This window comes from Calypte anna, chromosome 19, assembly GCF_003957555.1.
Source record: "Calypte anna isolate BGI_N300 chromosome 19, bCalAnn1_v1.p, whole genome shotgun sequence".
NCBI classification, from domain to species: Eukaryota; Metazoa; Chordata; class Aves; order Apodiformes; family Trochilidae; genus Calypte; species Calypte anna.
Window position 1 is genome coordinate 10,791,181 of NC_044264.1, and position 20,101 is coordinate 10,811,281.

At 52.9% G+C, this 20,101-nt stretch overlaps 1 protein-coding gene across 5 annotated transcripts in view; it reads left to right on the forward strand.

The window, feature by feature from the left end:
* Window positions 1-19,319, forward strand: part of RAP1GAP2 (RAP1 GTPase activating protein 2) — a 39,017-nt gene extending 19,698 nt beyond the window's left edge. For 4 of the 5 annotated variants that reach the window (XM_030462345.1, XM_030462347.1, XM_030462348.1 and 1 more), the window contains 23 exons: window positions 1,346-1,442; window positions 4,437-4,472; window positions 4,875-4,919; window positions 5,281-5,313; window positions 5,607-5,816; window positions 6,282-6,385; window positions 6,920-6,998; window positions 7,202-7,255; window positions 7,784-7,867; window positions 8,728-8,828; window positions 9,446-9,575; window positions 9,677-9,832; window positions 9,989-10,060; window positions 10,446-10,532; window positions 10,621-10,755; window positions 12,268-12,405; window positions 12,769-12,887; window positions 13,194-13,307; window positions 13,773-13,890; window positions 14,007-14,133; window positions 15,313-15,392; window positions 15,497-15,535; window positions 15,668-19,319. In XM_030462345.1, the coding sequence (XP_030318205.1) occupies window positions 1,346-1,442; window positions 4,437-4,472; window positions 4,875-4,919; window positions 5,281-5,313; window positions 5,607-5,816; window positions 6,282-6,385; window positions 6,920-6,998; window positions 7,202-7,255; window positions 7,784-7,867; window positions 8,728-8,828; window positions 9,446-9,575; window positions 9,677-9,832; window positions 9,989-10,060; window positions 10,446-10,532; window positions 10,621-10,755; window positions 12,268-12,405; window positions 12,769-12,887; window positions 13,194-13,307; window positions 13,773-13,890; window positions 14,007-14,133; window positions 15,313-15,392; window positions 15,497-15,505 (2,128 nt within the window). In that variant the 3' untranslated portion in view covers window positions 15,506-15,535; window positions 15,668-19,319. The remainder of the gene's footprint in view (window positions 1-1,345; window positions 1,443-4,436; window positions 4,473-4,874; window positions 4,920-5,280; window positions 5,314-5,606; window positions 5,817-6,281; window positions 6,386-6,919; window positions 6,999-7,201; window positions 7,256-7,783; window positions 7,868-8,727; window positions 8,829-9,445; window positions 9,576-9,676; window positions 9,833-9,988; window positions 10,061-10,445; window positions 10,533-10,620; window positions 10,756-12,267; window positions 12,406-12,768; window positions 12,888-13,193; window positions 13,308-13,772; window positions 13,891-14,006; window positions 14,134-15,312; window positions 15,393-15,496; window positions 15,536-15,667) is intronic. The other variant, XM_030462346.1, reaches the window with a different exon arrangement.
* Window positions 19,320-20,101: the final 782 nt, after the last annotated feature.

The following is a 20,101-nucleotide window of genomic DNA, read 5'->3' on the forward strand; positions in this document are numbered from 1 at the left end:
GTCCCCATGTGCTGGCAGCTGATTTCAGCTATGTCACCCTGCCCCATGCCATGTTGAGCCCCCATGTCCCACCTGGGCTGGTCTCGTGCCTGCAGGACAGATTTATGGATTTGATCTCCAGCCTTGAATTTCCCCTGACATACATCCACTGTTCCCCTGGCTACAGCTGGAGTCCATTAATTCTTGTTCCTTAGTCAATGACTAATGAGAACTATTGATCTACATCCCCTTCGTCCCTTCCTTCCCTTGGTGACAGGCTCTGCAGCTCCATGTGTGCAGCATGTTTTCAGCTCAGGCTGACAGCTGGCAGCCCCCCCCCAGCAGACCCAACTGTGCCAGGGGGACATGGCTCCAAGGCACTGCTGGCTCCAGCTGCTCTCCACAGCTCTGCTGGGAAACTAGCCCACAGAGGGGGAAAGATGCCAAATCCCAGCTGAGGCCAGCCAGGGGGCTGTGTGCCTCATCTGTCCCTGCAGTGTCCCCACAGTGCACAGCACTGCTGAGGAGGGTCTGCAGGAACCTAAACCTCCCCTCCTCCCCCCCTGACCAGCTCATGGTTGTTACCCCCTTGGCAGCAAGGGATGGGGGGCTGTGGCTGTGCCTATGGCACAGGCAGGTGGTGCAGGAGGTTGGGTGCACACTCTGGCAAGATCTGGGGGCACCAGTGCCTGGTTGCAATACATGCCGTGCTGTGCCATCCTGGGGCGGGCTGCCATGGGAACCAAACCTCATTACTGTGAGATAAACAGTTGGACATGTTGGCCCGGATTCTGCAGGACTAACCTGGCAGGGATGAGAGGAAACTAAATTAAATCTCAGATTTTCTGACTTCCAGAGTAGCATCTGGCAGTACTGTGGTGACTGATGGTGTGGTTGTCTGCCTGGGAAGCTGTTGGTGTAACAGGGACATGAGGTATTTGGATCTAGATAATCAATGGAGGGCTGAGGTTGTGCCTTTTCAGGGTTTAGGGGGGTTTATGAGGGGCTTTTGTGGCAGGTTTGTGGCATGGTGGCTGTTCCCCAGTTTCCTGGGGTCTCTTATTCTCACCGTGCCTCTTGCTGTCTCTGAATTACGTCTGAGCCAGGTGCCCTGTTAGCCAAGGGGCCCTCAGCTGGGCCCTGCCAACCCCACACCAGGTTGTCCCTGGATGTCATGCGTGAGTATGCATGGGGTACTTCAGATAGCTTTTACCATCTTTTAGCTGTCTATCTGTTTTTTTTCTCCGATTCAAGACATTATTTTAGAGGCAGGCTGGGTGCCTGCAGCTTTGCCAAAGAAGATAAGCCCTTATCTCCTGCCTGTCACTCTGCCTCGATGCTGACACACCTGCGTTTGGTCTTTCAGGAAACAGGAGCTGATGAACAGCACGGATGTGACAGTCCCGGAGCGGCCGCTGTCCCCTCCTCTCACCGCCCCGCCGACCATGAAGGTGAGCGTGCAGGTAATGCTGTGCCAGGCAGTGCCATGCTGGCAATGCCGTGGGTGTGTGGTCCAGCCGAGGTGCCGGGTTTGGAAACCGAAGTTGGCGAGGAGCAGCACTTCCAACGCAGCGGCTGTACGGATCCGGGCTGTTCCCGTGGGCGGTTTCTGGAGCTCAGCCGGCAGCGGGCCCCATCCTGCGCTGCAGCTCAGGCGGCACAGCCAGGAGTGGTGGTACCAGGCAGGGCACAGCATCCCAGCCCTGGGACCTTCTCACCACTTCCTGGAAGCAGCTCCTGGAGGCCGCTGCCTCCTCCCTCGCAGTCTTCCCCCCTGTGGGGCCGGGCATTCCCCCCTGTGGGGCCGAACATCCCGGCAGGAGCCTGCCTGTCCCCTGCAAACCCGCTTCCTGCCCAACCTGTTTGTGGCACTTTGCTCCCAGAGGAGCCACCCTCTGAAATAACAAAGCAGCAGCCGTGCCGTGCCTCTGGCTGGGAGAAACATTAACGAAGGGAGGTGTCCGGGCTTGGAGGGGGGGATGGCCGGGCTGGTGCTCGGGAGCCTGGTCGAGGCAGGCACCATCTGATTGATGCCTGGGGATGACTCCAGGAAGGTGATGGATTTCCTACGGGGGCTGCTGGTGAGTGCTGTACGGCCGCGGAGGGCCGGGCAGAGCTCTGCTCCGTCCTCGGGGGCTCCTGCCTCCTGACGGGTTTCCTTCCTGGGTGTCATTTTCTTTGGAAACCTCTCAGCAGGCACTTGCTGGCTGTGCTGCCGCTGCTGCTCTGGGTGCTCCCGGTCCGCAGGTACCCGCTCCCCTGGGTTCGGGTGGTGTGATGGGCTCTATATGCTCCTGCCCACCCGGCTGTGCACCCGCTGCCCTGCCTGGTGGTGATGGAGAGGAATCCTGTATCTTTCTGTCCAAAGTCCTGGGATGGCACTGTGCATCCCTGCTCACACTGCCAGAGCCGTGTGCTCAGGGGTGAAGACGTGGGAGCAGGAAAGAGGTAGCAAGTGTAACATTTTGGGTCTAGTATTTGGTGTTTCTGAGGTCATTATTCAGGATGATAGGCAGGGCTGTCCTGATGGAGGTGGCAGGGAAGTGGCTGCTGCTCTGCTGGTGCCTCTGGTTGCATCTGAGCAGCAGCTGCTGGCTGTATTTGGAGCAGACAGTCCCAGCCACCCCGGGTGGGTGTCACCTCTCCTGCTGGCTGAGCCCACAGCAGGTGACGTGGCTTCCTGCCTGCTGCCACAAGCTCTAATTGTCTCCACCACAATTAAAAAAATCTTTGTGGCCCAGCAAAGCTTGACTTTGAATATGGATGGGTCACTGAGGGGCAGAGACTGCTGTTGTCTGCCCCATGAACCCCTGTGCCTGTGCTGCTGGAGCCAGTGGCCCCACAGCTGCTGCGTGGTTTGGTTCTCTGGGTCTGGCTGCTGGCAGAATGGGACCTGGGAACTGTGTTAATTGACTCAAAGAGCAAACTGAGTCATCAGACCTGAAGATAAACTGGAAGCTAAAACAAGATCAAAATAAGGGAGAGCCTTTGTGAAGCCTTGGCCACAGAGTTCTGAGCCTGGGGTTTGTTCTTCCTCCTGCAGGTGCAGTAGGTAAAAACAGGGCTTAGTCTAGAGCTAGGAACACATCCCAGCTGCTTCTGAGCCCCAGCTGTCCCTGCCTGTGCTGGGAGTGTCTGTCCCCTGTCCCAGCTGCTGTCACTGAGGGCAGACACGGGGGCTGCTCAGGCCTTAAAACTGACCTTTGCTCATTGCATGTATTAAATGAAAATCTCTCTGAGGTTTTCCTTTGGCCTGATTTTCATTTTTTCATCTCCTCATCTGTTTTTTTGTCTCTTGAGAAACTCAGTCTATTGTAAGAGTTCAGCAAACATCACTCCCTCATGCCTTTCTGCTTGGTACCATGACCCCTCCTGCTCAACATCTCACATCCCTCATTTACAAATGGTTTCACAGCAGAGTTGATGCTAATCCCACTTTCTGCTCTCCCCACCTGGACCCACAGAGCCCACCAAAGCCCCTCCCTCTTCTCAGCTGTGAGCCCCATACCCAGGCAGAGAAGTTGGCTGGGAGCAGGTATGGTCTGGGGGGAGGATGGGGACAGAAGGGACAGAGCTGCAGCTTTGTGTCTGCTGAAGAGACCACTCTTGGTTTTCTGGGAGTGCCTCACTATATACTGCTGTATTTTGAGCAGATGATTTATTTGTCTGTACCTGAGAGCAGGAGAGGCCTGGTGAGGTGGGGGATCGTCTGGCTGAGACTCAGTCAATTCCATGCCCAAGGGGTGACCGTGCTAGTGCCTAGTGGGCTGGGGGCTGGTGTCTTACAGCAGGGCTGTACCCATGCTGGTGGGGCCATGCCCATGCTGGTTGCTCAGGTCAAACCTGCATCTTCTGCATCCAACCATCCTGTCAGGACCGAGGGGAATGGCAGCTGGTGCCTGCCCAGCCCCAAGGCAGCTCCCAGTGGGAGCAGGCTCCTGGCTGCAGAACCATGCTGTGCTCCAGAGGAACTGCATGGGATTTTAAATTGGAGCCTGGGCCTCGCTAATCTCTTTAGTTTGTTTGGCACAGAGCCCGTGAACCAGCCCTGCCAGCAGTGGCAGCGCTTCCACAGCTGGGGAAAGGCAGAGCCCAGGTCTCACCACTCACAAAGTGCAGGACCTGGGAGGAGCACTGGTGAGGTCTCGTGTATTTATGTGCATGTTTAGATCAATCAGTCTTGACTCGTTTGATTTCCGAAGGTGAGTGTTTTGGTGCTGGTCTGTGTTCCTGTGTTCCTGATGCAGTGGGGGCACTCACTGTGGGACGGCCACCAGCCCTAGCAGCCTGGGGTGGCTGTGGGCTCCATCCCTGCCTGGTGGTGGGGCTGAACAGGGCATCTTGAGGGTACAGGTCATTGGTTGTGGATAGGGTCTCCTCTTCCCATCCCTGTTGAGGGCTAGCTCACCTCACATCTGCCTTAATTGCACAGGAGATTTCCTTCTTTTCTTTTTCAGTCTGCAGAATTCTTCGAAATGTTGGAAAAGATGCAGGTGAGCAGCAGCATGCGGGCCAGTAACAGGGGACATCTCCCACCCCAGACTGCTCTGGCAGAGAGGCTGCAAGGACAGGGACCCCCAGCCCCCTACACTTGACGTGCTGGTGGGGCTGTGCCATGGTTTGGGTTGCTGCAGCCCCAGCACCCTGGGAGCCCAGCCTGAGGATTCCCTTTGGGAACCCATCCCAGAGAAATTAGGGTGAAGCTGGAATGGAAAAGGGGGAAGTTTTTGTCTGGTGCTGTGCAAGCACCTGAAAAATTATAGTCCCAGCTGAAACCTCCTCCTGTCATGGTGTTTGTGTCAGAGTGATTTGTGTGTCACAGAATACTCTTGTGGCTTCACCTGTGTTGTTGAAAACATCTTAATTATTTGATCTATTAATTTTGGTCCAAACAGGCACCAAAACTTGAAGAACAGAGGGCTGGAAGCCAAAAACATAAGGTTTGTTTTGTTATATTTTGTTTCTGATGTGGGTTTTTTCAAGTGCCCTCCCTTATCTCAGAGCTCTATTGAGCATTGTCAGAGACAGTTACTTGAAGGACTAAAAAGGATTTAAATTTTATCTAAAAACAAGGCACTAAGTGAATTGTGAAAAGAGAGCACGGTGCTTGTAAATCCCTAATCCAACTTTATGTCCCAGCCCATGTGTTCCTGTGATGAGCTGTGTGAGGTGCTTGGGCTCTGCCACCAAGCCCCGTGGGGACCAAGAGACAGACAGGGCTGGGCATGTGGGGTTGTGGGCTTTGGGGACAGCTGGTGGGGAGCAGGCAGTCACACGTGGTGTTTCTGTTCCATTTTTCAGGAGGACTACATCCCATACCCCAGCATCGATGAGGTCGGTGCCCCCAACCTCCCCAAACACCTTCCCACCAGTCCTGTACCAAAAGTGCCCATGAGGGGGGAGCCGGTGGTGATCTGGTTCCTGAGAGGAGCCATGCTAAGCATGTTCCCCCTCCCCACTTTGGTGATGCTGGTTTTCCTCTGTAGCCCATGTCCCCTTCTAAAAGAGAGAGGAGGTTTCAGAGAGGGGCTGGGGGCTGCTGTGGGAGGGGACTGTGGGGGGTCAGGACATGGGCTGACATCACCCCCTGATGCTGCCCGAGTGCTCTTGGGTGCCTGTCCCTGCAGATCCTGGAAAAGGGCAGCCCGTACCCACTGATCATCCTGCCCCAGTTCGGGGGGTACTGGATTGAGGACCCGGAGAACCTCGGCACGCCCACCTCATCTGACAGCAGCTTCTGTGAGGAGGAGGAGGAGAACCTCAGCCCCAGCACCTATGGCTACAAGCTGGAGTGCAAGGGAGAGGCCAGAGCCTACAGGAAGCATTTCCTGGGGAAGGTGGGTGCCCACGCCATGGGGGGCAAGTGGCCAGCTGAAAATTGCACCCTCATCCCCAAGAAAAAAAAACAAAACTAAAATTGAAGCAAAATGGGCAAGTTTTGCAACTTCCCTCACTTCAAAAAGAGGAGAGAACTGGTGGCTGATCAGGTGTGACACTGATGTCCCTGCACACAGGGCACAGGGTGGGCACAGCAGCTCCTAGCCCACCCCTTTGGTGGGGACCCACAGCTTGACTGGACATGGGGATACGGTATGGTCACAGCCCTGTAATCCTCTTTCTCCCTCTGAGCAAAGTTGGGAGCAGAGGGTAAAGTCCATGGGCAGAGGGATTAAAGCCCATGAAGAGGCATAGGAGGGAGTTGGGGTGGCAGAGAAGTCCCCTGCTCCTGGCTGTTGGTGGCAATGTCCTTGCCATCAGCGAGCTGCCTCCCCTGCTGCTGACCTGCTGTTTTCTATTTTTAGGATCATTTAAATTTTTATTGTACAGCCAGCAGCCTAGGAAATCTGATCCTTTCTATAAAGTGTGAGGAGGCAGATGGCACTGAATATTTAAGGATTATACTCAGGTATGGATAAAAAAAAAAACAAAAAAAGAGTTTTGTTTAACAAAATATTTTTTCTTTGAGCATCCTGTTTTGTTTCTCCTGTAAATGCTGGAGCAGATCTGGCAGCTCACTGGCTGTCACACCAGGGGGGCTCGGGCTGGAGTGGGGAGCAGCAGCATTGTCCTTTTGCTGTGGCTGTCTGAACCCTGATAATGAACACGAGCCTTTGATCCACTGCTAAACCCACTGAAACTGAGTGTAAAGCTCTCTGTGACATGGGATAATGCCAGTCACATCTCTCCCTATCCCCTGTAAGCTGACAGCACCCAGCACAGCTGAACCCTTGTGTCACTTCCGTCCAAACTATGAATATTTTAAGAGCTGCAGAAATGAGAAGAAAAATGGAGCCTTTGCTTTCTAACCAGGCTCAACAAATTTGGCAGCACTTCATTGCCAGCAGCCGGCAGAGCATCACCGTGTGCTCACGGGGAGGCTTCACAGGCAGCTCTACCTTAGGCACTGCCCAACACCTGCTCGGTTCTCTTTCTTTGTTAGGTCCAAGGTGAAGACACTGCATGAAAGGATTCCCCTGGCAGGATTTAGCAAGCTTCCCAGTATCCCCCAGATTGCAAAGGTAAAATTCTGGGATAAACTGGGATACCTGCCACAAAGCTGATGCCTTGGACAGCGTTGGGTGGCATTGGGTGACACTGGGTGGTGTTGGCCAGTGTTGGGTGAAGATGGACAGCAGTGCCTGGGCTCTCAGGTTCAGGGTTGCTTGGCAGGTGGTGTGTGTGACACTGTGACAACACTGACTGCTCTTTCCTCCTGCCCCAGGCCTTCTGTGACGATGCCTCTGGGCTGAAGTTTAACCCGGTTCTGTACCCCAAGGTGAGGTAACTTGCCCTGAGCCAGTCACGTATTCATCAGTGAAGGTCAGAATGGGTTAATTCTGCCCTTTTCTGCAAGATCCCAGGGCTGTTTTGACCCACAGCAGGGATGTTTGTACTGCATCTGTCTGGTGCTCTGCTGTTGTACCTGCCTGCAAAGGGGATGTGAGCCGTGGTGGCTGCAGGTGCCACATGTGCTCCTGGGCAGCAGGTTAGCCAATGGCCATCTGATGGCATGTGCAGACCACCATCTCCTATGGTCAGCTGCAAGGCCTGGTGGTACTTTGACATTAATCTGTGCTCAGATGGTGGGGAAGGAGGGGAAGGCGACCATCTCTGAGCTGTAAAAGCAGCCTGGATCTTGGTTTGATGCCTTGAGGTTTGTTTGAAACCCAGAGAAGTGGGTCAGGTGGGTCACTACTATGGGTGATGGCAGACGTGCCAAGTGGAGCCATGAGTGGGGTTTGCTTCTCTGGATCTCAGGCTTTGAACTACTAAATGGAATGATTTATATTTTGTTCTACTGCAGGCATCCCAGATGCTAGTGTCTTATGATGAACATGAGGTCAACAACACATTCAAGTTCGGCGTGATCTATCAGAAGTTCCGGCAGGTGAGTCCTCCCATGCTTGTGTAGCACGTCCCCACTTGCTGGTGCTCTGCCTTTCACAAACACAAAGACAGCCCTGCAGCTGATCCTCTCGTGTGACATGTCGTGTTACACAAGTGTCCTCACTAATAATGTGTGTCTTGCTGCTCAGACGTTTCCTCAACCCATTTAAAAATGATGTAACTGAAAAAATGCAGTATGCAAAGCATCCCACAGGCTGCTGTAGGGAAAAGGGGATGTGAAAATGGATTTTAGCAGGCATGGTATTTTAATCAGAGATATGTTTAGATGATGGAACAGTTAAGCTTGTCTTGGAGGACTGCGAGCTATGGGGGTATGTGGTTGCTGAAAATGCTGTAATTAGCTGGGGGACTCTGGGTGAGAAGCATGGAAGGAGCCAAGTCCTATAACTCACCAAAGATTATTCTGACAGGTGCTCTAATTATCTTTACATATTGCATTTTGCTTTGAATTGAGTAACTCAGGCAAGGCCATAATTAATGATGGGTTTCTTTCTTGCGAGGCAGCTCTCGCTGGTAGCAAGGTTTGGTTTTCAGAAGATGCTCAGAGCAGGGTGAGATGCAGAACGTGTATTCCAAAGGGACCCTTCACGTTAGAGCTACCTGTGCTGTCCCTGGTTGCTGTGTCCATACCACCTGTAGCGTGACAGAAGAGCAGCACCAGGAGATCCCCAGGGGCTCAGATCTGTCATGGTGCCTGGTGGCTGCGGGTGATGGTGGCTTTCATCCCACTTAGCTGAGACAGAGTGGGGGTGACAGACACCTGGTAAAAGCCATGGCCAGACTCCCTCCTGGGAGCAGGCAGGGCTGGGTCACTCCAAGGATGTGCCTCATGTTTTGCAGACCCAAGAGGAGGAGCTGTTCGGCAATAACGAAGAGAGTGCTGCCTTTAAGAACTTCTTAAGTTTTCTGGGAGATACCATAATGCTCCAGGACTTCAAAGGGCAAGTTAAATAAAATAAATTATTTTTTTACAAATACATTTAGTGAGAGACCATGTCTTGTGTAAAAATAACTATCGTGTGAGAACAGGAGTCATCTCACTCATGAGCGGGATGTACAGAGCTGAGGCAAATATAGCTTTGGCTTGTTTTTCAAAGCTGGGGGAGCTTTCCAGAAAAAAAAGCTGCCAAGAGAGAAAAACTTCTTTTCCTGGAGTTTTAAGGTTGTGAGCAAATCTGGGTATGTTCAGCCATGGGTGAAAGGAGCTTGGAATGGGAAGGGGCCCTGTCTGTTGTCACAGGCTCAGCCACGATGTCCCCCAGGGCAGTCAGTATCACCACGATGGGCAGACCCTGTGACTGGGGAGGGTTGTGAAGGGCAGGCACGGGCAGCCCACCCTGGCACTGCTCTGCCACACACCCTGAGCTTCAGACTGGGGACCATGATACTAGGTCGCAGCACGTGGCACACGGTTTGTTCTTTCCCATGTGCTTGCTACCAGATAAGATAAACAAGCTGGTCTGTTCTGTCGCCCTGTTCCCTGACTGACACCAGTGATCTCAGCTAAGCTTCCAATTAATATTTCTTTGTTTCTCCCCACCTTTCCTTTGGTCTCCAGTTTTCGAGGAGGTCTGGATGTCAGCCATGGGCAGACGGGAGCGGAGTCTGTGTACACGGTGTTCAGGGACAGGGAGATAATGTTTCATGTCTCTACAAAGCTGCCTTTTACCGAAGGAGACACACAACAGGTAAGAGAGGAGCTTCCTCATGCAGAAGTGTCTGAGTGGGATGTGCTGGTGCTGCCCAGCCCTGAGGCTTTCCCCACCGCCTGCTTTCCCTTTTGTCTCAGCTCCAGAGGAAGAGGCACATTGGAAATGACATTGTGGCCATCATCTTCCAAGAGGAGAACACTCCATTTGTCCCAGACATGATCGCCTCCAACTTCTTGCATGCCTACATCGTGGTGCAGGTGGAGAACCCCATGGCAGACAACCCAGCCTACAAGGTGAGGAACACTTATGTGTGGAACCAGAATCCACAAAGAATGAGTGTGAAAAGCTGTGCAGGGTTAACCCCTGGGGAAAGCAGGGCTGGGGAGGGAGGGATGTGCTGGGGCTACCCCACTGCACCCTGGGGAATAATGTCTCTCCTGGCTCTGCAGGTGTCTGTCACTGCCCGGGAAGATGTGCCCTCCTTTGGCCCGCCCCTGCCTAGCCCTCCAGTGTTCCAGAAGGTAAGAGCTGAGATGGTAAGCATGTTCCAAGCCATAAAAAATGTAGATATGTATGTCTAAGATGTTTCTACACACGCCTGCTTTGGGAAAAATGTCACTTTTGAAACTTCTGTGTGTTTGATTAGATTTGTAGTGTGGTCCATGGGGTTTATGGTGGGGTGGGCACGGGGTAATCCATGCAAGGCTCTGCTCCTGGGGTACCCATGTCAGTAAGGAGGTGATGGCCCCACACCCCCTCATCCTGTGTGTGGGTTCCACCAATGCTTCCGCATCTGGAAGGGGCTACAGGGTGCTGTGAGCTCAGGTTTTGGGTCAGTGAAGCTCCAAGACAAGCAATAGGCAGAGTTGTATGATAGTGGATGTTTCCACCTTGGTTCTCCCACAGGGCCCTGAGTTCCGGGAGTTCCTGCTGACCAAGCTCATCAATGCTGAGAACGCCTGCTGCAAGTCTGACAAATTTGCGAAGCTGGAGGTAACGCTGCACACCCAGCCCTGCCTGGGGGTAACAGGCTGCTGCCCCCTCCCTCAGCATCCCTGGTGAGGCCGTTCTTGCCCTCTAGGACCGCACCCGAGCAGCCTTGTTGGACAACCTGCACGATGAGCTCCACGGGCACACGCAGACCATGCTGGGGCTGGGGCCTGAGGAGGACAAGCTGGAGAATGGGGGTCACGGAGGCTTTCTGGAGTCTTTCAAGGTAATCCCCAGCCCTGGCCGACAGCAGAGTTTGAGCTGGCATAGCACATTGTAGTGGCAGGGGTGGGTGGGCCATGCTGGAGGATGAGAGGAGGTCCTGAGAGCAGAGCAATGGAAGGAGGTAGGAGCTCACCACCACCAGTGGGCACCCAAGCAGGTCCCAGCTCAAGCAGGAACAGGTGACAAGGTTGTGATGTTGGCAGATGTCACCACCTGGAGACATGTAGAAGTGGAGCTGGCAAGCAGTCCTCAGTCACAGCGTTCAGGGCATGAGGCGGTGATGCTAAATAACCCTTCTTGGCATGTGCCAGAAGGCAGATTGTGCTCTCCTGGCCCTGCAGGGGGTGCCGGGGCCGGTGGTGGGCTCCATGCTCCGGGCTGGGCTGTGTCTACCCCGCCGATTCGGGGCCGCGCTGCTGGGCTGTGTCCTGGCCTATGGACTGTACCGCGCACTGTCTGGAGAGAGGAGGTGGTGACAGCACCCCCGTCCCCACCGGTCCCCTGTGCCCTTTCTCCCTGGCCCTGCGGTGCTGGAGCAGCCGCTCTGAGGGCAGCAGAGCCTGCGGGGCTCTGGTGAGCAGGAGGTGCCTTCACCTCCCGCCCTGGCACCCCCAGGAAGGTGCGGAGTCTGTGGGGCTCCATGGCCTGCAGGGCACCAGCCACTGACTGCTATTTGCGAACATTGTCACTTTTGTATGAGTTTCTGGCCCTAATAAATGAGGTCTGATGGAGTCTTGCTTGATTTTTGTTCCTGGATGGGCTGGAGGGGACAGCGAGGGGCTGTTGGGGTGGTCGTGGTCCCCATCAGAATCTGGGACTTGGTGAGGCCTTGGGGTTGCAGCTCCTGCTCCCCCAGACAGGGACAGGGGCAGGGCTGCCCTTGGCTCAGTGTTCCTGGAGCCAGCAGTAATCTGGTCCTGGGTGGCTTGTCCCCTCCAAATGCTCTTTCCTTTGAGATGGCCTCAGGGGGCTGCAGAAGAGACATGGCCATGGTGCAGCACATGGAATGGCAGCAGTTCCAAAGGAAGAGCTGGGAAAAGAAACTTCCTTGTAACAGGCACACTGGGATTGCAGTCTTGTTCGGGCTCCTGTTGCTATGGAGACTACAGTAATTAAAAGATTAGTATAGGCTTTTTTTTTAACTTGTGCATTTCACTGCTGCTTTTCATAGTGCATGCCAGACTTTCAAAAGATCTCATGGTTGTATTGTAAGCACTTGGGACAACAACTGACTTTAAAAATAGCTCAGGTCCTGTGTGAGCACTCAGAAGAGTATTGGGGTCTGTGGCAGATTCCTGCTGCAGTGTGCACAACTCTGCTGGCCCCACACAATGCCACCACTGCTTGCAGAGATGGCCCAGTGATGGCTGGGGTTACTGGTGGGACTGCTGGTGGTGTGTACCAGCTCTTGAGGCAAGGACCAGGCAGGGCATGGCCCAGGGGGAGCCTGGGGCTGGGCGTGTGCTGCATGGGGTGGTAATGATCTGCTGTGCCCTGTCCCCTCTGGTTGCAGAGAGCCATCCGGGTGCGCAGCCACTCCATGGAGACAATGGTGGGCAGCCAGAAGAAGCACCATGGTGGCAGCATCCCAGGCAGCCTCAGTGGGGGGATCGTACACAACACCAGCGAGGTGACCAAGACCACCTTCTCGGTGAGTGCAGCCACATGTTCCCCTGTCCTGCTGTCCCTCTCTCCCACCCCAGCCTGGCAGGGCACTGTGCTTCACTGGCATGGTCTGGCAGTTCCCTGTTCAGGCAATGAGTGTACGGGCAAGGAGAAGGTTTGATTTTGAGTGCTGTGTTCAGGCTGCATTTGCTTTGTGGAAGACTCAAAGATTAGCTTCCTGTGGTTTTCTGCCCTAAAGTATAAAGAAGATATAAAGGAAATTCTGGCATTACATGTTTTCTACATGCACAGGCTGAGAGCTACAGGCAACATCCCTATAGGATGTTTAGTCTTACAGGCTTCTAGGAAGGAGCTTTGGTCTCCAGCCTGGGCTGTTCTGTGCTTTCAGCCCCCCGTTCCAGCAGCTGCTGCCAAGAACCAGTCCAGGAGCCCCATCAAGCGCCGTTCGGGGCTGTTCCCCCGCCTGCACACGAGCTCTGAGAGCCAGGTGGAGAGCAGGACAAGGTGGTGAGTCAGACTGGTAACTTGGATTAAAACCCCTTTTGTGTGTTCAACATTAGAGAACTGTTGGTGGGTGCTGGAGGCTGTTCCTGGGGCACTCCCTCCCCTTCCCACACAAGGCAGCAAGGAGAGCTGCTTTTGCTGTGCTTGAGGATGGTGTCTTGGATCCCTTCACTCTTTTAAATCGAAGTAGTGGTATCCAGAGACCATCTGTACTCTTACAGTGTAGCATGTGGTGTTGGGGAGTATAATTTGACCATCCTGTTTAAGTTTCTTGTATAACTTGTGAAACTTGTCCGTTTTTGCCCTCAGTGACAGTGTTTCTGGAGCTCAGAAGGCACCAGATGTGGGACATTCTTCTCAGGAGATGAAATCTGAAACCTCATCCAACCCCAGCTCCCCTGAAATATGCCCCAACAAAGACAGGTGAACCAGCAGGACACCACTCCTCCTCTAACCACAGTTCAAGTGACACCACAGCTGAAAGACCATCAGGAAATTTGTCAAACTAAAGTTTTACTATAAATAAGTTTGATATTAAGGGATGAAAAAAGGATTCTGGTGATTCACGCGCAGGTTTGAAAATAGCCATGTTTAGAAAGAGGAGGAAGAGCCAAGAGCAGTCCAAACAAGGGAGCCGGGGATGCCAGTGGTGGCTGTCCGTCCCTCCCTGCATGGGCAGTCCACCTGCCCCAGACTTGCTGCTGGTAGAACCCACCAGCTGCTTTGTCCCATGCCCTTGGAGATGGTGGCTCTCAGCAGCACCCGGCTTTGCCCCTGTGGCAGCTGCTTTGCTCCAGGGCTGCGCGGGGGGGTCTGTCCCCACTGTCACAGCCTGAAGGCTTCCTGAGTGACAACCGCCTGCCCTCTGTTTTGTTTCTCCTTTCTTAGGACGTTCATTAAGCTGAAAGAGAATGGGAGGTCAAACATCTCCCGGTCCTCCTCAAGCACCAGCAGCTTCAGCAGCACAGCGGGGGAGAGCGAGACCCTGGAGGAATATGACAGCGTGGTAGGCACCGAACCGTCCGGGCCGGGACCCCGCGGCCCTGCTCGCCCCCCGGGCAGGGATGGGGCTGGGGGAGGTGTCCCCAGTGAGCCAGCCGTGCCTGCTCTCTCCCGCTGCAGGGCAGCCAGCCGTCCACCGCCTCGCCCTTCAAGCAGGACGTCTTTATCTACGGCGCTTCGCCAGGCAGCGAGAGCCCGAGCGTGGGGGCTGCGGCCACCCCCGTGATCATGAGCAGGAGCCCCACAGGTGCGTAGCGGGAAGCACCTCCTCTGCCTCGGCTGCTGGAGCCCCTGGAAGCCCCCGAGGTCCCATTGTGGTGGGTGGGGATGGGGTCTGGGACAGAGGAGTCCCCTCCCCATCATTGACGGGGCTGCGAGTGGGTGCTGAAGGTGATGGGATGGAGAAGCGGCCGCTCTGGCCCTGGCGGGACAGACATCCCATGGGCTGCTCCTCCCGAAACCCCCCTCCTGACGGGGCTGATCTGTAGAGACAGCTCCATGTGCTCTTCTTCTGTATTTTCACGGGGAATTTGTTTCCCTTCTAAATTAGAGCGCAGAGGTGGCTTTTGCTGCGGCTTTGTTTCCTCCCTCCCCCTGGCAGACATATGCAGTAGTCGTGGAAACTCGCTGTCTCCAGGGACTGAGCCATGACTCACCAATTATTTAATAAACAAGCAGCTTCCCCCGGTCTTGGGTACATCGTCCCAGCTGCTAACTCACTCTGCCGCCGACTCCATCCGTTTTAGTCGGGCGATTTGCAACACGAGCTGCAGTTCAGCAGGGGTAAAACTGGCAGCAAGGGGCTCTTTGCTGGTGCATCCTGCGGTGGTGGTGCGCTGGGGGATGTCTGCAGCCCCGTGCCCACATATTACCCCAGCTGAGTTCCTCAGGCAGCACCGTGGGCCAAATACCAACAGGATGGATCAGCCGGGGGGGGGGGGGCACAAGCCCACCCCGAGCAGCTCCATACTCGAGTGCAGTGTCGGGGGGGGTGGATTCAGAGAACAGTTTGGCAGCCTTGCTTTTCTATCTCAGCACCCCACAGGTCCTCCTCCTTGCTTCATTAGCGATTTTCTGAACTACTAAACCAGCCCTTTTTAATGTTTAAAGTGTTTATTTTGTATCTTTCCTGCCAAGAACATGGAAATCCACCCATACATTATATGGATCAGTCATTTCTTTTAGCCTTTTCAGTGGCATTTCCAGTAGAAAGACTCTGAAATGTAATTAAGTCTCAATTTGCTCCATCAAAAACATTTAATGTACAGATTTTGCCAAACATTCAGCCAAGCTAGACTAAATATTGGTGGTGCTCATGACAGACTACTGAAGTGCCTGGCTGGTGAGCTGCAGTCAGCCCTACAGTTTCCACAAATATTTTTGTTTGAAGGTTATTATTTTTCTTCTTTGCTTTTCCCCTCTTCAGCAGATACAAAGAACAGAAACTCCCCCAGGTCGAACCTGAAGTTTCGCTTTGACAAGCTCAGCCACAGCAGCTCCAGCTCGGTAGGTGCTGCCTAGCGGCTGGGGGGCAGTCAGGTAAGGGATGGGGTTTTATTGCTTCTTGTCCCTTTCTGTGCAACTCAACTCGTGCTCTGTTCCTCCTGTAGAGCCACTAACAGGACGCAGAGGTCACCAACGTGTGGGAGGTGAGTGTGAGAGGCAGTGTGGCAGAATGGTTTGTCAGTGTGCTCTGAGCCAAGTGTGTGTTCTCCAGACACTGCAGGAGTGCCAGTGTCCTTCCACAGCCTCCCACACCTTCATCCTTTTCTTCTTTGCAGAGAATTTTTGTTTCAGCAAAGGGAAGACTCGCCAACATCCTGTGGGAAGCTGCAGGGTGGGCAGTGTCGTGCCGTCCCCTCCCAGCTGCACCCCTGTGGCAGGAAGCAGCTCTCACCTCGCCTGCACCCCTAGCCCGAGGGGATGTGCCAGCTTCCCACCAGGTGACCCTCACCCAAGTCCTCCCTCTGCTCCACGGCAGGAGACATGTCCCTGGCTGCCTGGCACACACGTGGCCAAGGGCCACATCTTCTCCTTGTCACCACAACTGTGTCATCTCCTGCCTGCTGCGCCTTTGTGGGTGCCATCCATCCCCCCCTCCCTGCTGGGCTGTGGCCCCCTTGGGCAGAGGGAGCAGGATGGCCCCCTCACTGTTCAGGTGCCTCCATGCTTTATTTGTAACTATCAGTGGGGAAATGGGGTTATTGTTTGGGTTTTGGAAAGGCAAAATTAGGTGTTTGCTTCATCCCCAGGAAGTTCCCTGCCCCATCGTTGGTTGTCGATCCCCTCTGGGCAGGGACAAAGGGGAAAAGTCCTCCCTGGACTGCCTGGGAGGATTTGGGGGCTGCAGCAGCTCCCAAGCTCCCTCCAGGTGCCCCCCCACAGCTCCCTGCCTACACAACAAAACTTTTGGGGCAGATGCAGCCTTTCACTCCATCCTTACTCTCTCCTTACTCAGTTTCTGGCACAGAGAAGGGTATGTGAACCAGCCCTGGGGGAGCCAAGCCAGTCACCAGGGCAGCTTGAGAAATGGTTTATTCAGCCTCCCCACTATTCCCTGCCTGGAACTCTGAGCACAGGCCTGGGAAGGAATAACCAAAGCTAAAGCTGTAGTAGATCTAAACACTGAAGCTGGTGCTTATGGTGCATTCACCTGGTGGCTCTGCTTTATCCTCTGGGCTGGATCACCAGTTAAGCCAATGTGTCAAACTCCATGGGTCTGGGTGGTGTTGGGCTGCTCCAGACCTTACGGAATCTGTCCCTCTGCTTTTGAATGTGCTTTTGTCTTGAAGGATGAAGATTATGAATTCTGTAAGGCTGACTCCCCTCTAAATCCCTTTTCTAAAAAAATACCTCTTTTGACATGCCAAGAAATCCTTCTGCTCTTTCATGGATCTTTGTCCAAAGTTTACTGAAATCTGTCCATGAATTTCACATTTCTCATAGGTTTCCTGTGTCAGTTTTTGAAAGCTGCACCGCAAAACTGCAGAGATGCTCCCCCCTTAGTGCCACCTGGGACCTTTGCAAATTCCCCCATGGCATAAGGTTCTCAATCTCTAGTGAAGGCAGTTCTCTGAGCTTGTGATTCCTCATGAACTCGGAGTGCCAAAGCTTGCCTTGCCCAGCTGGAGCTGCCAGGGGCACAGCTGGAGCTGGTAGCCACTTTTAGGCACCACTTGGTGCAGCCACAGGGGTCCAGGACCTGCCTGGTGCTGCAGCTGCTGCCAGGATGCTCCTCCTGGTTGGGCAAGGGCTTGTAGAAGCAAACCACCCCTTGTCCTGCTCCTGCTGCCTCCCCCCAGTGCAGAGCAAAGCCAAACCAAAAGCTCTGCTCTGTGGGGTTCACATGGCACCCACAGCCTGACCACCAGCTCCAGGTGGGTGCTCCTGCTCAGAAGGTCATTATCCATTTGGAAAGAAAAGACTGTAGCCCCAACAGGAGAGGAATGGCATTAAAGAAGGAAAACTTGTTGAGGACAAGGCAGAGAACAATTTCACAGGCACTAATTCCCCAGTGTAGGACCAGTGAATACCAATAACCACCAGTGAGGACACTCCCTCCTGCTTTCAGTGAGTTGTATTTACATAGAGTTTAAATTGTGAGGTTTTCTTTGGGAGAGGCAAAGCACCATGTGTGCAGCCAGTCCCCAGCTCGCTCTTGATGTCTCAGGTTCCCCTTACTTTGCTGTTCAGCACTTCTGTCTCATGATGCTTTAGTAGCACTTTCAAACCCACCTCTGGTTCTTCCTCTTAAAAGCTTTTGGTCTGGTTTTCCTACGCCATGCAGTGAAACACTGACCAGTGCAACAACTTACTTCGAGGGTCTGTTCTTGGTTTTGCTTTTTGCCTCTGAGAAGTTGCTTGATTCTGTAGACGTCATTCGCATGGGTGCTGATCTCCATGAGATCTTTCAGCAGATGGTGCAGTGGCTACTGTTAGCTGGTTTGGTTGTTTTGGTTTGGTTTTTTTCATTTTTGGGTTTGGTTGTTGTTTTACTGGAAACTGTGACTGTCCTTTTTGATCTGGATTAGTTTGTAGAATTATTGGAATAGAATTAACAGGACAGTGAGAAGCTCCAGGGAGAAAGTGCTTTGGACTTGTCTTTCCCAGCTCCTGCCTGCTGGCTCCAGTGCAGTTCCTGCCTGGGTGTGCCTGGCATGATTCCTCCAGCCCCCACAGTGTCCCCTGGAAGTGCTGGGGACTGACCAACCATCATGTTAAACTGCAGAGGCTTTTGCACTCCAGCAGCAGGTAAAGGTGTTCCTGTATATATACAGACTGCAAAATGGCTTGTGCTTGGAAGCAGCACACACAGCATATACATACATAAAATGGATTTATATAGACGTGTGTGTGTGTATAACAGAAAGGATCCTTGACTGACACTAAAAGGACTGGGCAGTACATTTTCCTTTCTGATCCCCACCTTCTACATGCACACAATTTCTGCTGCTCTCAGAAGTGACTTTGCTCAGGGAGCAGAAGGGCTCCAAAAGGTGGCTGGGGGAGATTGAGGCAGCTCCGACTGCCTGGGGGGGCCTCTCCTATGGCAGGGGATTCCTCCCCTTCTCACTGGGGTCCTGGTCCCCTGCTTGCTCCTTCTGCAGGCTTCAAGCACACAGCAGAACAGGGACACAGAAGTGCAGAGCTGGCAGCAGCCCCTGCTTCTACGGGCTTTTCTTCAGAAAAGCACTTAGGTACTGGCATCCTGGAACTCCCACTGAGTCAAGCACAGGTTTACACTTAAGCACAAAATGAAAGTGCTTTTTTTTTTTTTTTTTTTTTTTTTTTTCCCCCTCCCTTCATTCTGAGCAGGAAGCAGGGATCCCAAACACAAACTCAGTTTCTTTACAGTGTTTTGAGGGTCTTTAGGAATGGCAGGTGAAGGGGCCAGGATACATTGCTGGCATGAGTGGACTTATAAACCAGGGCTGAGTTTTCCCAGCTGCCTTTGGCTTGGCTGTGAGAAGTGCTTAGCACTGGTAAATGCATTTGGCCAGAGCTCAGCACCTCTGCAGGTCCCACCTTGCATGTTGCTTTGCAATGTTCCAGCTCCTGTTCCCCTCGAGCTGGCAGGGTCCATCATTTCCCCCATCCCACAGCATGCTTTCATTATGATTTAAATGAATGTAGCACTGCACATATCCTGCAAAGGGAAATGCTGAAGCTATATCATTAGAATGTGAAGAGGGTTTATAGAGTGAAGATAAATCTTGAAGAAATGTATCTGATAAAGTTTATTTTTTATGTTGAGAGGCAGTGCTTTGTAGTTCCTGGTGGCCTATGTCTGTTGTAAATAATGTACATTTAATTTATTGCTATGGTAGCAGATTGTATTTGTTATGTATAAAACTAAAGGTTCACAAATGTATATTTTGTTGCTTAAATGTGTCTTTGCAAAATTCACAATAAATAACATATTTTGTGTCCATATGTGTACTACATTATGTATGTCCATAAAGCCGAGACTGAGGTCTTGGGGAATAGGCAAGGATCTTTTTTACAGCCCTGCAAAAGGGCTGAGCCACTCCTGGGGGGGATCTGGGTGAGCTCAGGAGAGCCACAGCATGAGGGGCTCAAAGAGCAAGAGGGTGGAAATCAGGACATCTTTACTGATGCTCCTGACTGGGTCCACAGAGCTGTGTTGGAACTGAATTAGTGCCCCATAAAGCTCCGCGCAAACCGGTCCCTGTCAGCAGCCGGCCCCCGTGTGGCAAATGAAATGAACAGGCAGCAATTCAGCAATTCGGTTTGTGTAAACCAGCTCAGTTTACCTTGGTCTCCCCAGCTTCTCAGGCACCTTTCAAATCCTTCTCATTTCCCAGATCTCTTCCTCCCTCCCAGGACACTTAGAACAAGCTAGTATTGTTTGGAGGTGGCTTTTTCGTATGTTTTTCCCACAGCCCAGGCTGAGTGAAGCACAAAGCTATGAGTAGAACAAACCTGTTAATTTGTACCTGTGAGACTAAAATACTCGCCTTTGTCAGTAAAAAAAATTCCCTGGAATGGGGCTTGGGCAGTGCTCGAGCTGCTGCTTTCCACCAGGAATGGCTGATGAAGAATGAAACTAGCCCTAAAAAAGTTCCATTTCTGTGATCAAATCTTTATTGGTGTAAAAATTATTCGTAGTTATCAAACAAAAAACTCGGCTGCCTTGGCAGGGCTCTGCACTGGAGCAGGAAAAGGAGAAAGAAAGAGATGGTGGCTAAAGGAGG